Source organism: Pseudonaja textilis, chromosome 3 (genome assembly GCF_049901715.1).
Source record: "Pseudonaja textilis isolate UNSWEBS1 chromosome 3, rPseTex1.2, whole genome shotgun sequence".
NCBI lineage: Eukaryota > Metazoa > Chordata > Lepidosauria > Squamata > Elapidae > Pseudonaja > Pseudonaja textilis.
The window spans coordinates 186888710-186902820 of record NC_141992.1 but is presented as its reverse complement, the minus strand read 5'-3'; the positions used below and the strand labels follow the sequence as shown (position 1 = coordinate 186902820).

At 42.8% G+C, this 14111-nt stretch overlaps 1 protein-coding gene across 23 annotated transcripts in view; it reads left to right on the top strand.

The window, feature by feature from the left end:
- MTSS1 (MTSS I-BAR domain containing 1) overlaps positions 1–14111 on the top strand; it is a 155122-nt gene that overhangs the window by 136979 nt on the left and 4032 nt on the right. For 5 of the 23 annotated variants that reach the window (XM_087931688.1, XM_026703636.2, XM_026703639.2 and 2 more), the window contains 4 exons: positions 3897–4019; positions 5875–6072; positions 10337–10501; positions 13047–13209. In XM_087931688.1, the coding sequence (XP_087787814.1) occupies positions 3897–4019; positions 5875–6072; positions 10337–10501; positions 13047–13209 (649 nt within the window). The remainder of the gene's footprint in view (positions 1–3896; positions 4020–5874; positions 6073–10336; positions 10502–13046; positions 13210–14111) is intronic. The other 18 variants (XM_087931696.1, XM_026703643.2, XM_026703642.2 and 15 more) reach the window with 5 other exon arrangements.

Sequence of the window (14111 nt, the reverse complement as noted above, 5' to 3'; positions counted from 1 at the left end):
CCACCACGCCTCTTAAAAATAGAGAGCCCTTTTATGTCTTATAACATATCATATTTTGTAATACCTGGAAGATTGAGGTAGCAAAATTGGATTTGCAAGCAAGTAGAAGAGAAGATTCAGCACGAATAGTAGCTGCTAGTCAAGATTTCCGTCATTCTTGGGGCAAAACACAAGCTTAGATTTCATATCATATCCAAATCATTCTTATAATTGTCTTAATCGAAGATCCCTGATTTCAAGAACAAGCATTATGTTAATATGTTGGCTGTGTCTGAGGCCAACTTAATGTCTACAGGCAGGAATGAACAACCTGTGGCCTGTGAATGAAATATAGATCTCAGCCGTGCTAGCCACCATAGACAAAAGGTAAATGGATTTCTAGCTCAGTATGAGCTTATCAGGGAATCCTTGACTTACAACAGTTCATTTATTTATTTTTATTTATTTATTTAATTTATATTGCTGCCTATTTGCCCATGGCAACTCGAGGCGGCTTACACAATGTAAAACCATATTTAAAACAAAAAAAATAAAAACTAACAAAAAGAATCAAATAAATTAGTAAAGTACAATAGAACAAACTTTGGGAAAACAAAAAATCAAAAACCGACTCCCCCCGCCCCCCAAAAGTTGGTCCATTTAGGGACCAAAGTTACAATGCGACTGAAAAAAGGGACTTGTGACCATTTTTCACATGACCCTTGCATCACTCCTATGGTCATGTGATCAAAATTCGGACGCTTGCCAACTGACTCCTATTTAATGATGGTTGTAGCATTCCAGGGTCACGCAATCCTCTTTTTGTGACCTTCTGTGGAGCAAAGTTAATTGGGGAAGCCCCGGATTCGCTTAACAACCGTGTTAACTAACTTAACAGCTTCAGAGATTCACTTAAATCACTGTGGCAAGGAAGTGGAGAAAAGGTCACTTGACAGCCGTCTCACTTAGCAACACAAAACCTTGGGCTCAGGTGTGGTCGCAAGTTGATGACTGCCTGTAGTGCCTTATCCATCTCTGATAGCGGATACTGAGAAATATCCGTTTTCAGAAATGTGTGAGCTGAAGCCATGAGCCATTTGCAAGAGGTTGAAAAAAGCTGCGTTTGACACCAACAACCGTCTCTTTGGGGTGTGCGTGTGAGTGACATCATGATGCATATATCCAAAGGCGAGGGTTTGGGGTCATTGCAGGGAGGTCCCTGTTTTCCTCCTTCAGCCCCCTGCAACAGGGGTCTCCAACCTTGGCAACTTTAAGACCTGTGGACTTCAACTCCCAGAATTCCCCAATCAGTATGGACATCCCTGCAAGTTAAACAGACTTAGCATAATGTGTAAACTAAACTTCTATTTTCTCACTTTCAAAAAAACAAAAAAAAACCATCCAGAATTGTCTGTATCTATGTAGCCAGACAATCTAGAAACAATTCTGGGAGTTGAAGTCCACAGGTCTTAAAGTTGCCAAGGTTGGAGACCCCTGCCCTGCTTCTTATGGGCCAAGTTTGCCTTTAATGCTACGTGTAATCTCTGAAATTTCATCCTTTAAAATCTTTTTAAACTCTTGGTCCTTAAAAAATGGCCACCAAAGAGAAATTTTAAAATTAGGAAATTAGAATAGGAAAATTATTAACAGCGAGTAATTGTAGTAAATGGTTTATTAACTTCACTTAGATGCAAAATTATATTAAAACTAAGGCGTATCTGGTTCTGGCAGTTACATGCCGTATTTTAATAGATAAACATACTCCATACAAGTTTTTTTAAAAACCCACCTATTATAGAGATTGACAGCATAATCTAAGCATGCAAACAGAAGTATATTTTTCCTCCTTTGGTATAGCAGTTGTGTTTGAAGTCCTGCTAGGTAGACAGTGCCAACTAACTTGGTTGACAGATTTCCCCGAAAGCTGTTCATTGTGCGCAATTTGTGTTATAACCAACTGACAAGCAGCAACTTTGCAGTTTGTGTATTAAGGGCTGAGTGTGACAAAAGAAATAGTCATACAATGCCATATGTTATATTTGAAAGCAAAATATTGTCTTTAACAGAAACACTGTGGTGAAAACCGCCTCCCACCCACCTCCCTTTTAGGATGCTTTTTATGTATTTTTAATGTCTTGTTCTCTGTTGCTGAGGGACAAAAGAATGCATTCAACAGGTCTCGCAGCTCTTCCAAAGAGTGGAATAAGAAGGGGTTTTTTTTCATGTTACATTTCAAAATTATGCCACATTATTGAACACTTTTGTGTGTTGTTTAGAGTGTGAGAGAAGGGGTGGTTGAATCAAAGAAAAATAAAGATTTCCATCAGTTAGTGTATTTCTGTAAAATGCAAACAGTTGTATGGGAGAAGGCCAGGTGAGATTTTCTCCCTCTGTCCTTCCATAATCTATATAGGTGAGTAGTACTATCTTTTATCTCCTTCCTTCCTCCTTCCTTCCTTCCTTCCTTCCTTCCTCCTAGAAATAGAAATAAATAAGCATAAGTAGGATTCCATGATTTGTCCTGTCTGTAATAAACAAGACAGTCCATGAGCTGAGCTGTAGCTACTTGCCAGGACTTCAGCTACAGGGTTTTCATATCCTAGAATTCTCAGGTTCATCTGCTCATGTTTCAAAATGGGAAGGAATATATAAGGTACCTTCCCTAACCCTGACAGGAATGGGAAGCCATTAGGAAGTCCAAATGTTGAAGGCTAGATTGGTAAGTTTCAAAAGAAAAAGAAATCCAAGACCAAGACAATTTGCAACCTCCTTCTATATAATTATGAAAAAAAAAACAATATGGAAGTTGCACGTGACCAATAGGAATTGAACTGAAAACGTGAAGAAAATTTTATTGAGAGATGGCTTGATCATGTGTTGGGTGCATCCTTCGAAGTGTCATTTGTAGAGTAATCTGGTATACTCCTGATCAGACTTTAAGAAGTGCTCTGAGTGAATAGTAAGATTTTACAGAAATAGAAATGTTGATTGATAGGTTTGTCTTATACTACCCTGGTACTTCGCCCCTCAGTCTCTTTCAAGAATAGCCATTATCAGGTAAATTGATGTAGGGTTAGTCTTGACTTGTCCTGCTTCCTTGTTATGATTCTGCCCAGCATAGACTTTCAAAGCTAAAGGCAACCTTCAGCCTGGTCCAAGCTGTGTTTATCAGCTGTACATGCTCAGCCCCTGCCAGGCCAGACTATCCTAAATGGTATCCTTGGAATAAATGATGCCCACCTGGTATCTGGAGCAGCAGATACGCACTCTGCAATTATGCCATCTTAGTGCCAAAGAGTTGCTTTGAACCTTGTTCCGTGGGTGCATCTGGCTTGGGCCTGTTCCTTGCTCACTTCCGTGGTGACAGGAACCATGCTGTGGTCTAGAAAAAGGTGTGTTGTTGAAGGTTCAAAAACAGGGAGTCTCACCAGTAAAAGATTGGTCCATGGAAGGAAGGAAGCATCCTTCTTAGTCCTTCAGCAGGAAGGCAGGGTTGAGATACTCCTATCTTGTTTTGTTTATGATTTTGTGACATTATTTGGCACTTTCCCCAACGTTGATGCCCTTCCAATTGCAACAAGATGGCGAGTCCCAAATCTGCAGCCAGGGCACTTAACTTGTCCACCATGCTTTTTGGGAGGTCATTAAGTTGATCGGCTCTGCTGCGAAGAACCTACCATGTAGAACCCATTGCTTTGGTCCCTCTGCACTCTTCAAAAACTTATAATCATGTTTAATGCTTGTATATTTTCCCCGCTGCCGTTTAACGCCTAACACGCTGCTTTTCTTCTTCTTCTGTATGTATGTATTTGTCCTTTGCTTTCTTTGTTTTTTGTTTCATTGGCTTGTCTTTCTTCCCTTTTCTTCTTCTTCGTGGTGCCTTTTTGGCTTTTTTTTTTTTTTTTTGAACCCCCAAGCAGAATTCGTCCAGCTCGGCCTCTTCTGAAGCTTCTGAAACCTGCCAATCAGTGAGTGAGTGCAGCTCCCCGACCTCTGTCAGTTCAGGCTCAACCATGGCGGCTTGGGCCTCCACAGAAAAGGTGAAAAAGACTTAAATCTCAAAGACTCGTGATTTGGTTTTTCCAGGCTCTGAAATATTCAGGAGAAATATACTGTATATATATATCCAGCCACACACAGATAGACTAAATTGAGTTAAAGTTTAAGAAATAGCACAGTCCAATAAACGGTCCAGGTCATATACGTTTAAGAGTCCAAAGAATATCCAATTACAAAGTCTTCTTACCGGTTGCCTTTGTCATTTACAGTAAACAAAAATATCAAAGTATAAGCACAGCATAAATACAACAGAGAACCTTAGATAGCAACAGAATGTCAGAGAGACAGAATGTCAGAGAGAGCAAGCTATGATCTCTAGCTCCCTCTTATGGTAATTTGTAATATAATCAACCAATGGGAATATAGTATAAATCAATACAGTGATTTTGTCTTAAAGCTACAAACATACATTGTTGGTTTATATATTGCCAACCCAACTAATTGGTGGACAGATTCCTAACAAAAGCTGACCTTGATGTCAGCTTTTAATTAAGCTTTGCCAGAGAAGTTACCCCCAGTTCAGACATAGTTAAGGAGCTCTGCAGATGCCTCCAGTACAGGTAGTCCTTGACTTATTACAGTCCACTTAATGACCAAAGTTACAACAGCACTGAAATAAAGTGACTGCCGACCGTTTTCCACACTTATGTCCATTGTAGCATCCCCAGAGTCACGTGATATACATTCATATGCTTGACAACCGACTCACATTTATGACGGTTGCCATGCCCCTGCATCATGTGATGATCCCCTTTCACGACCTTCTGACAAGCCGAGATTCACTTAACAACCATGTTACTAATTTAACAGCCGCAGTGATTCACTTTAACGAATGTGGCAAGAAAAATCACAAAATGGGACAAAACTCACTGAACAAATTTCTGGCTTCACAACATGTAAATTTTGGGCTCATTGTGGTCATACGTTGAGGACTACCGGTAGTGCCAGCCATGTCCTGAAGCGAAACACAGTTAAGGCTGGGGAGACATTTTTCCAGGGCACTTGAAAAGACATCTGTTAGGGCTGTTGTTATGAGCAGCTTTCTGTCCCACAAATCCACCTTTGAGAAATAAAACAGTAAGAAAAATCTATCTTTTCTAAAGAGAGAGACCGAGACCAGAGAATAGACTTTCTCCATCTCCGAATATAAATTCCATTGTCCGTTTTTCCAAATTCCCCTGGAAAATCCAGATCCTTTTGGCAGGTGTACATATATCTGCCCAGCATCCTAGAGATCAGAGGGAGGGAGGGAGGGACTTGGTGGGGATCCGTTCCAGTGAGCAATTTCCTCTTCCATTCCTCCTATCGTTGTTTCTTTGTTTCTTGTTTTGTTTTGTCTGCAAACGAGTCGTTTTCTGAAGCTGAGCTACCGCAAGAAATGAAATATCTGGATATCCTGAGCTATCAAACCCAGGAAGAATTTGACCACAGAAGTTCTTTCAACTTCTTGTGGAATAAAGCTCTTGAGGAGGTTCTCAGCCTTTTACTGCGAAGTTTCTCCTCGCGACCAACCTATGAAGAAGGACTTGTGCCTCTGGGGCATAGCTTTGTCTAACGATTCAGCTCCCGAAAATTGATTTTTGTTTGTTCTTGTTCCGGTTTTCTTTTCCAGAACATGGTTGCCTAGTTGAGTGTCATTAACAAAGCATGAGCAAGCATTGGGTTAGGGGTGTAGACCAGCCAAAGGGAACTAGAACCCATTGGGAGCATTCCCCTTCCTTTCTCCCAGCGATGCATGCCTGTTTTCACTTTGTACTTCCCCATATTTGGACCTATTTATATTAATTTCTCTCCTTTTTTCCCTTTTTATTTATTGTTCTTTTTGTTTGTTTCCAGTTGTCTAACGGGTATTATCACTGTAGTTTACCCAGTGGCTCATCCTTAGCCCCAGTTGGTGTGGGTTCTTTCCCTCATATTCCGTCTGTCTCTCACGCATGGACCCGGGCCACCTCCTCCACCCTCCTTCCAGACTACGTTCATTATTACACCATTGGGCCAGGCATGTTACCATCACCTCAGATTCCTAGTTGGAAGGTTTGTGTTTCTTTTCGTTAGAGTCTCTCCTTGTCATCCCCTCACCCCTTGCAAGAAATTGCTTCTCAGCTCTTAACTTAATTCTTGGCGGGCCTTTTCCTCTCCCTTCAGCTCCCTTTCTGAGTTCTTGATCTGGTGGTGGAATTCTTCTTCTCTATCCTGCTTTCCCAATAATCATATTTTTAAATATATATATGTGTGCGTGTGTGTGTGTGTGTGTATTTGGGTGGGGGGATCAGGGGTTTCCACTTGACAACATTAAGACTTGTGGACTTCAACTCCCAGAATTCGCCAGCCGGCATAGGATTGGAGAATTCTGGGAACTGAAGTTCAAAGTCTTAATGTTACCAAGTTTGGAGGCCCCTGGTTTGGATGAACATGCTCCCAGCTTTGCAATCTATGCAACTCTTTGACTTTTTAGATTGTGTATGAAGTAGCAATTGGTATTTGCAGATGGGAAATATATATAATTTAATTCCTCGTGTATTTATTTTGTATCCTACCTTTATTAATTTTACAAACAACTCAAGAGTTCCCCACAACAACCATCCTGAGGTAGATTGGGCTGAGAAAGAATGACTGGCCCATGATCACCCAACTGGCTTTCATGTCTAAGGCAGGACTAGAACTCTCAGTCTCCCAGTTTCTGGCCTGGTGCCTTTACTGCCTATGTGGGTTACGGATAGTATAAAGCACAATCTCTTGTTCTTTTCTTTCAGCAGTGATCCCACTAGTAAAATCCTTTATAAGGCCTGCTGAAAACTTGTCCATGATTTCATTCCTGGATACTTTTAGATTATTACTGTGGGTGCAGAGTTTTTTTATTGACAAATCTCACTCTTCATGGGATCACATTCAGAACATCTTCTTGCTGGTCTCAGATATCACGAGAAACCGGCCATTTTAATTACTTTTGCAATAGAGTTGGTACCTGGACATACCTTTACAGCAGAGGTCCCCAAACTTGGCCACTTTAGGACTTGTGGACTTCAACTCCCAGCACTGAAGGGAGTTGAAGTCCACAAGATTTAAAGTGGCCAAGTTTGGGGACCTCTGCTTTAAAGTTTTGAGAAATAATGAGGAAAAACAACATGATTCTTGGGCGTAGGAAATACAGAGGGAACTGCCAGGGAGACCCTGGAGCAACATTTTCTGGGAATATTGGGACTCTAGCTTCCAGGTTGCTTAGGAATTCTGGGAAAAGTAGTCCCCACTAAAAGATCGCAAATTCCTTTTGAGGTCAAAACCTTCTGAGTCTGGAATGGACTTGCCTGACTCCAAAATCTATTGGAGTAACTTCTTTTGAAGTCACATAACTTGATAAGGTCAAAATGAGATAATTCCAGGCTGAGACACTTTCAACCTAACATTTCACGCATTTGGACACATCTGGAGAAAACTTAAGTTTGGAAAGAAAGCTGCATAAAGAACCTATGCTTTGGGTATAATATCCTTCTCCACCTGGCTCAGGAGTCTGGAACCGGTTGTGATCCCAAAGCAGTTGTTGTGATAGTTAACAAGAGATGCATGCATAGGTGTTTCCCTTTCTCTGAAATGTGAAGAAACAGAGAGCTAGAAACCAATGGTTGCAGGAAATGGGTATGTTTCTAGTTTAATGAAAAGAAGGCTTATGGGTGACATGATAGCAGTGTTACAATATTTGAAGGGCTCCCACAAAGAAGAGGGGGCCAACGTACACTCCAGGGCAGGGGTCTCCAATCTTGGCAACTTTTAAGACTTGTGGACTTCAACTCCCAGAATTCTGAGAGTTGAAGTCCACAAGTTTTAAAAGTTGTCAAGGTTGTAGACCACTGCTGCAGAGCACCTGAAGGCAAGACAAGAAGCAATGGTTGCATATTAATTAAGGAGAGAAGCAACCTAGAACAAAGGAGACATTTCCTGACAGTGAGAACAATTAACCAGTGGAACAACTTGCCTCCAGAAGTTGTGAATGCTCCAACACTGGAAGTTTTCTAAGAAGAGATTGGACAGCCATTTGTCTGAAATGGTATTTCAGCAAAGGGGTTGGATTAGAAATCCTCCACGATCCTGTCTTGACTCTTCCATTATTCTGTTTATTTTAAAGAGGAAATCAGTTTTTACATCAAGGCACTCCTCTCCAAAAAGGCAAAGTTTTAAATGTGGACATCTGCCTCCAGGTTCAAACCTGCCCTGGAAGTGGCCACCAGAGATTCACAACGTGAAACTCGTCGCATTTTTGAATTTTAAAATCCCTCCACCAACCTATGGTGTAAATATTCACTGACAATAAGGTTTTAAAAAGCTTCCTACACCCCAGAGGGTGTCAAACTCGCACTGTCACATTGTCACGTGATTTATAGCAACTTTCCCCCCCTTTGCTAAAACGAGGGTGGGCGGGGCCAGTGCATGATGCATCTGGCCCACGGGCCGCAAGTCTGACACCCCTGCTATATACCAGTTATTTATACGCAGTCTTGGATGTTTGCAGGTTTCAAGGTAGTTGTAGGTTTGATTCAGGGACTCTGATTTTTGCTAATTGACGGCCAAACCAAAGGAGATATTTGCCCCAGGAATGAGTAATTGCTTGTCAGCATTTTCTTCCCTTGCTTTCCCCTTCGCATATTAAACAGATACTTGTCAATGGCAAACTTGTATTAATAGGTCAGAGATAGCTATTTAGCAGAGTTCCCCCAACACATTCCATGTTTTAGTGGTCCAAAATATTTTACTCGTAACACTGCCCTATAAAGACAGTATTCTAATGGAAGATAATATTTATAGCTCAAGGTTGCCATGAGGGGTCCTTAGTGCTCTCTGAGCTTGGTTGTTTTCTTGCAGACGTTTCATTACCCAACTAGGTAACATCATCAGTGCTAGAAGGGGAGTGGGATTAGAGTAAATTCTCTGTTATATTACATAGCACAGTGGTGGCTAACCTTTCTGGGCTCCTGTGCTAAAAATTGTGTGCGCGCTAGCACGCTCACGTGCCAACATCCAGAAGGCAATGTGCACCCCCATTCCCCCTGCACATGCGCACGCAATCCCCCATGTCCCTCCCCCCACGCCTCCCCTTACCTGCACTGTACCTCACAGCTGATTTTCAGCTGGTTTAAGGCCTTTTTCGGCCTCCCAGAGGCTTGAAAAAAGCCTCTGCAGGACGGATAGACCCGTTTTGTCACTTCTGGTGTTACAGGAAGTGACGAAACGGGCCTATTCGGCCTGCTGAGGCTTTTTTCAAGCCTCTGGGAGGCCGAAAAAGGCCTCAAACCAGCCGAAAATCAGCTGTGAGGCACACACATGCGCAGTGAGGTACGTGTGCCTGCGGCTCGCGTGCCGGCACAAATGGCTCTGCATGCCACTAGTGGCACACATGCCATAGGTTCACCATCACGGACATATCAGTTTCTATTTGAAACACCTCAGAATCCAGACCTGAAGAATAAAGGAATAGAGCAAACTAAGAGGTCTACTTGTCTTGAGATTAGTTTTTAGTCTCCTAAACGTATTTCAGGCGACATGTTATGGAAGACTTATCGCACATTCGCCCAATCTTGCATGGCCAGTTGTGATGGAGGGTGATGTCGTTGGGATCATCGTAACAGGCCCATTTCCCTTCCACTGCTGTTTCTGTAGTATAGATAGTCCTCGACTTACAACAGTTCATTTAGTGACCATTCAGAGTTACAAGGGCATTGAGGGGGAGCAAAAGGGGACTTACGACCATTTTTCACACGTGTGACTGTTGCAGCATCCCTGTAACCGCAGGATTAAAATTCAGATGTTTGGCAAGCAGTTCATATTAATGACGGTTGCAGCGTCCAGGGGGAGTCACATGATCACCTTTTTGTGGACTTCCTGATAAGCAAAAGTCAGTGCGGGAGCCAGATTCCTTTAACAATCGTTACTAACTAAGGAAAAATAAATAAATAGCTGCAGTGATTCGCTTAAGAACCGTGGCAAGAAAAGCCATGAAAACGGGGCAAGACAACGATCTCGCTTAGCGACAGAAATGCTGAGCTGAACTGGGGGCATAAGTCGAGGACTACCTGTACAGGTGAAATACTAAGCCTAACCCTTGAGAATTTTGCAAATGTAATTCTATCTCGCCCGCGTTTAAACTGGTCACTGGGTCTCGGGAAAGGGGAAGGGGCGCCCTTACCTGAATTGTATTGGGTGTTCTTTTGTGAGAGGGTTGTTGTGGGGTCTGCCGCTTGCATCTTACACAGGGGAAAGAGACAGAAGCCTGTATAAGCTTTGACTAATAAGAGGTTTTCTTCCCTAGGATTGGGCTAAGCCTGGTCCTTACGACCAGCCCTTGGTAAACACTTTGCAACGTCGCAAGGAAAAACGAGAAGCAGACTCTCCCGGCGGGGCTCAGAGTGGTCCGTCTCTGCCCACAGAAGACCCCCAGAGGGCCCGGAACATGACTGTATCAGCTGCCCCAAAGGTGTGAAACTCTGCATAACTCATATGAGCTGATGTATTCCTATTAAAAAGGTTCAAGGCACACCCCTTGCTACTAAAACCTCCCTTGGCCTTGGCTTTTAGCTTGATGGGATCTGCCAGCTAGGGCAAGCAAACCATGGTTAAAATCATCACAGCTCAGCACAGTGTGTGGGGCCATCTAGGTTCACATCCCGGCTAAGGCATGATGTGGCTTGTTTGGCTTTTGGCCTGCAATCTTTCAAAATCCAACAGTTTGAGAGGCCAAGAGTTGGTTGATTGCCTGGTTACATAGATACAGACAATTCTGGATGTGTTGGTTTTTTTTTAAGTGAGAAAATAGAAGTTTAGTTCACACATTATGCTAAGTCTGTTTAACTTGCAGGGGTGTCCATATTGATTGGGGAATTCTGGGAGTTAAAGTCCACAAGTCTTAAAAGTTGCCAAGGTTGGATATCCCTGCTTTAGGGAATAAACAATAAGCAATAAGCACTTAGACTTATATATCGCTTTATAGTGTTTTACCGCCCTCTCCAAGCGGTTTTACCGAGTCAGCCTATTGCCCCCAACAATCTGGGTCCTCATTTTACCCATCTCAAAAGGATGGAAGGCTGAGTCAACCTTGAACCTGGTGGGATTTGAACTGCCAAATTGCAGGCAACCAGGAGTCAGCAGAAGTGGCCTGCAGTACAGCACTCTAACCACTGTGCCATCAAACAAATACAATTGTTCAGATTGTACAGCATGCTAGCCTAAGTCACCCTAATCCATTCATAGAAGATATTTATGCAATTTACAGGCTTTCTCACATACCAGTTCTGTTGATAAGCAAAACAAGTCATTTCAAAAGCAGATCAAGTTATATGGAAATAACATGTGGTACTTTGGACCATAATAGAAGAATGGCAATCAAAAGGACTTATTTGGACTGTAAAAATCTGAGTAAACTTTTGAATGGCAGCAAAACTCTTTGCAGTCCTCTAGCTCAGCGATTCTCAACATTGCAACTTGAAAATGTGTGGACTTCAACTCCCAGATTTCCTCAGCCAGCCGTGCTAGCCAGAGAATTCTGGGAGTTAAACACACATCTTTAAATTGCCAATCGAGAAGTTCTTGCAGGTGCCCTGGTTTTTTGCTACCGAGATATGGTAGCTTTATGCTTATTGATCTCTCGCTTCTACATTCATTTCTTAAGATCACCCTGTGCCGTATTGGATTTTATGTAACATTGGATGAGCCAATCCGCAAAAGATACCAATGCATAATTTATAAAATTACAATCGAATCATTAATAGTTAGCAGGGACCTACTGAATTGCTTGGTCTTCAGTTATTCACATCTTTCCCCATTGAGCTCAATTCATATATCCTTTTAAACCGTTAATGTGGTTTGTTGTGATTGTTTGACTCCGTGAAAGATGTGGACTTGGCCGCTACAAATTTTATACTTGTGTTCTGGCTTGTTGTTTTCTGCAAATCACGACACTGGTTTGCTCTATAACCACAGTTAAAACAAACCATGGCTTTAGCCCATTATATTAACCCAATTATGGGGCCTTCCTTAACCAGGTATCCTTCAAGCATAATGACAGGATGCTTTTGCGACAAGCCAGATTAGCTGAAACAGCTTGGGATGACAGAAAGTATATTCCCAAAACAGATGGAGGGAGGGGCTGGTGTAGAGTTATGGGGTGTGCTTAAATCCAACCTATTCGTATTGTGAATAAAAGTCCAACTGAAAAGAGACAACCAGACTTTGCAATACTAGGTGGGTGTAACTTCTTCTCTTTTTTTGTGCGGCCCCTCCCCCCCCTGCACTCCAGGGTTTTTTGCCTAGGCCTCATTCTGTCCCTCTTCGGTTTCCTGAGTGGGGAGAACCGGAATTATTTCTCCAAAACGAACATAATGTTTAAGAAGAGAGTGGAATTCAGAAAATTATCATAAGACTTTTCAAATTTAGTGGACATCTTTCCCCATTGAGCTCAATTCATATATCCTTTTAAACCGTAATGTGGTTTGTTGTGATTGTTTGACTCCGTGAAAGATGTGGACTTGGCCGCTACAAATTTTATACTTGTGTTCTGGCTTGTTGTTTTCTGCAAATCAGGATATTTTTTATATTTATATCTTTTGTCCTCCTGACGATCAGTTGTTCCAACGATCAGCTGTTCCGGGATCCCCCTCGCTGTCTTACTGCTTCACCCAGGAAGCTTCCCTGAGGCCCAGGAGGCAAAAAGGGGTGCGCAGGTTGGTGGTGCTCCCTCCTGGGAGCAAAAACACCCCCCTCCCGGGAGGCTTCCCAGGAGGCAAAAAAAAAACCCTGGAGCGTGTGTGTGTGTGTGTGGGGGGGTGTTTGCTGCACAAAAAAAGAGAGAAGAAGAAGCCACTCCCACCTAGCCCCACTCACAGAACTGGTAGTAAAAATATTTGCATCCCGCCCCTGATGGCTGTCTGGGGAATGCTGGGAGCTGAAGTCCACAAGTCTTTAAAAGTTGCCCAGTTTGGAGACCTCTGGCCTAATCTAATGAGGGGCCTTCCTTGTGTTGCTAGCAAGGAGAGGAGATGGAAGCGTGCGAAGAGCTGGCGCTCGCTCTGACCCGAGGGCTGCAGCTGGACATTCAGAGGAGCAGCAGGGATTCCTTGCAGTGTTCCAGCGGCTACAGCACTCAGACAACCACGCCTTGCTGTTCTGAAGACACAATTCCCTCACAAGGTAAGGAACCAGGAGCCTTTCCGTCTCAGGTTTTGGTTTTGCCATGCTGCTTGGTTTTCCCTAAACCCAGGTCCCTCACCTGTCAAGATGCCTGTAGATTGCTACCCGCTTCCTCAATGGTGTAAAGTGGTTCCTGGAAAGGTTATAGAAAGGGGAGAAGTGAAGTGTTGGCCATCCACAAAAAATACCTAACAGTCAAGAACCGCTTGTGTCAGTCCTTTGAGGGCAAACCACAAGAAGAGCAGAACTGCAGGCAGTCGTCAGCTTAGAACAAAGTTACAATGGCACTGAAAAAAGTTGATGTATGACCGTGTTTCACACTTACGACCATTGCAGTGTCCCCACAGTCACGTGATTTACATTCGGATGCTTGACAAGTGATTCACAATGTATGATGGCTACAGTGTCCCTGGGGCATGTGATCACCTCTTGCAACCTTCTGGCAAGCAAAGTCAGTGGGGAAAACCAGATTCCCTTAACAAACGTTGTGACTAATTTGACTACTGCAGTGATTCACTTAACAAATGTGGCAAGAGCCATCATAAAATGGGGCAAAACTCACTTAACAAATTCATCACTTAGGAAACATAAATTTTGGACTCAATTCTGGTGGCAGATTGAGGGCTTGCTTCCCGTATACAGGTAGTCCTCAAAAATTGAGCCCAAAATTTCTGTTGCTAAGTGAGATATTTGTTAAAATGAGTTTTGCCCCATTTTACGATCTTCCTTGTCACAATTGTTAAGTGAGTCGCTTGGTGGTTAAGTGAATCCTGCTTCCCCATTGACTTTTGCCTGTAAGAAAGTCTTAAAGGGGGAATCACATCACCCTCAGACAGTGATGGCTCACCTTTTAGTCATCGTGTGCCAGAAGTACATGCGCGTGCCTGCATCCATAATGCAAT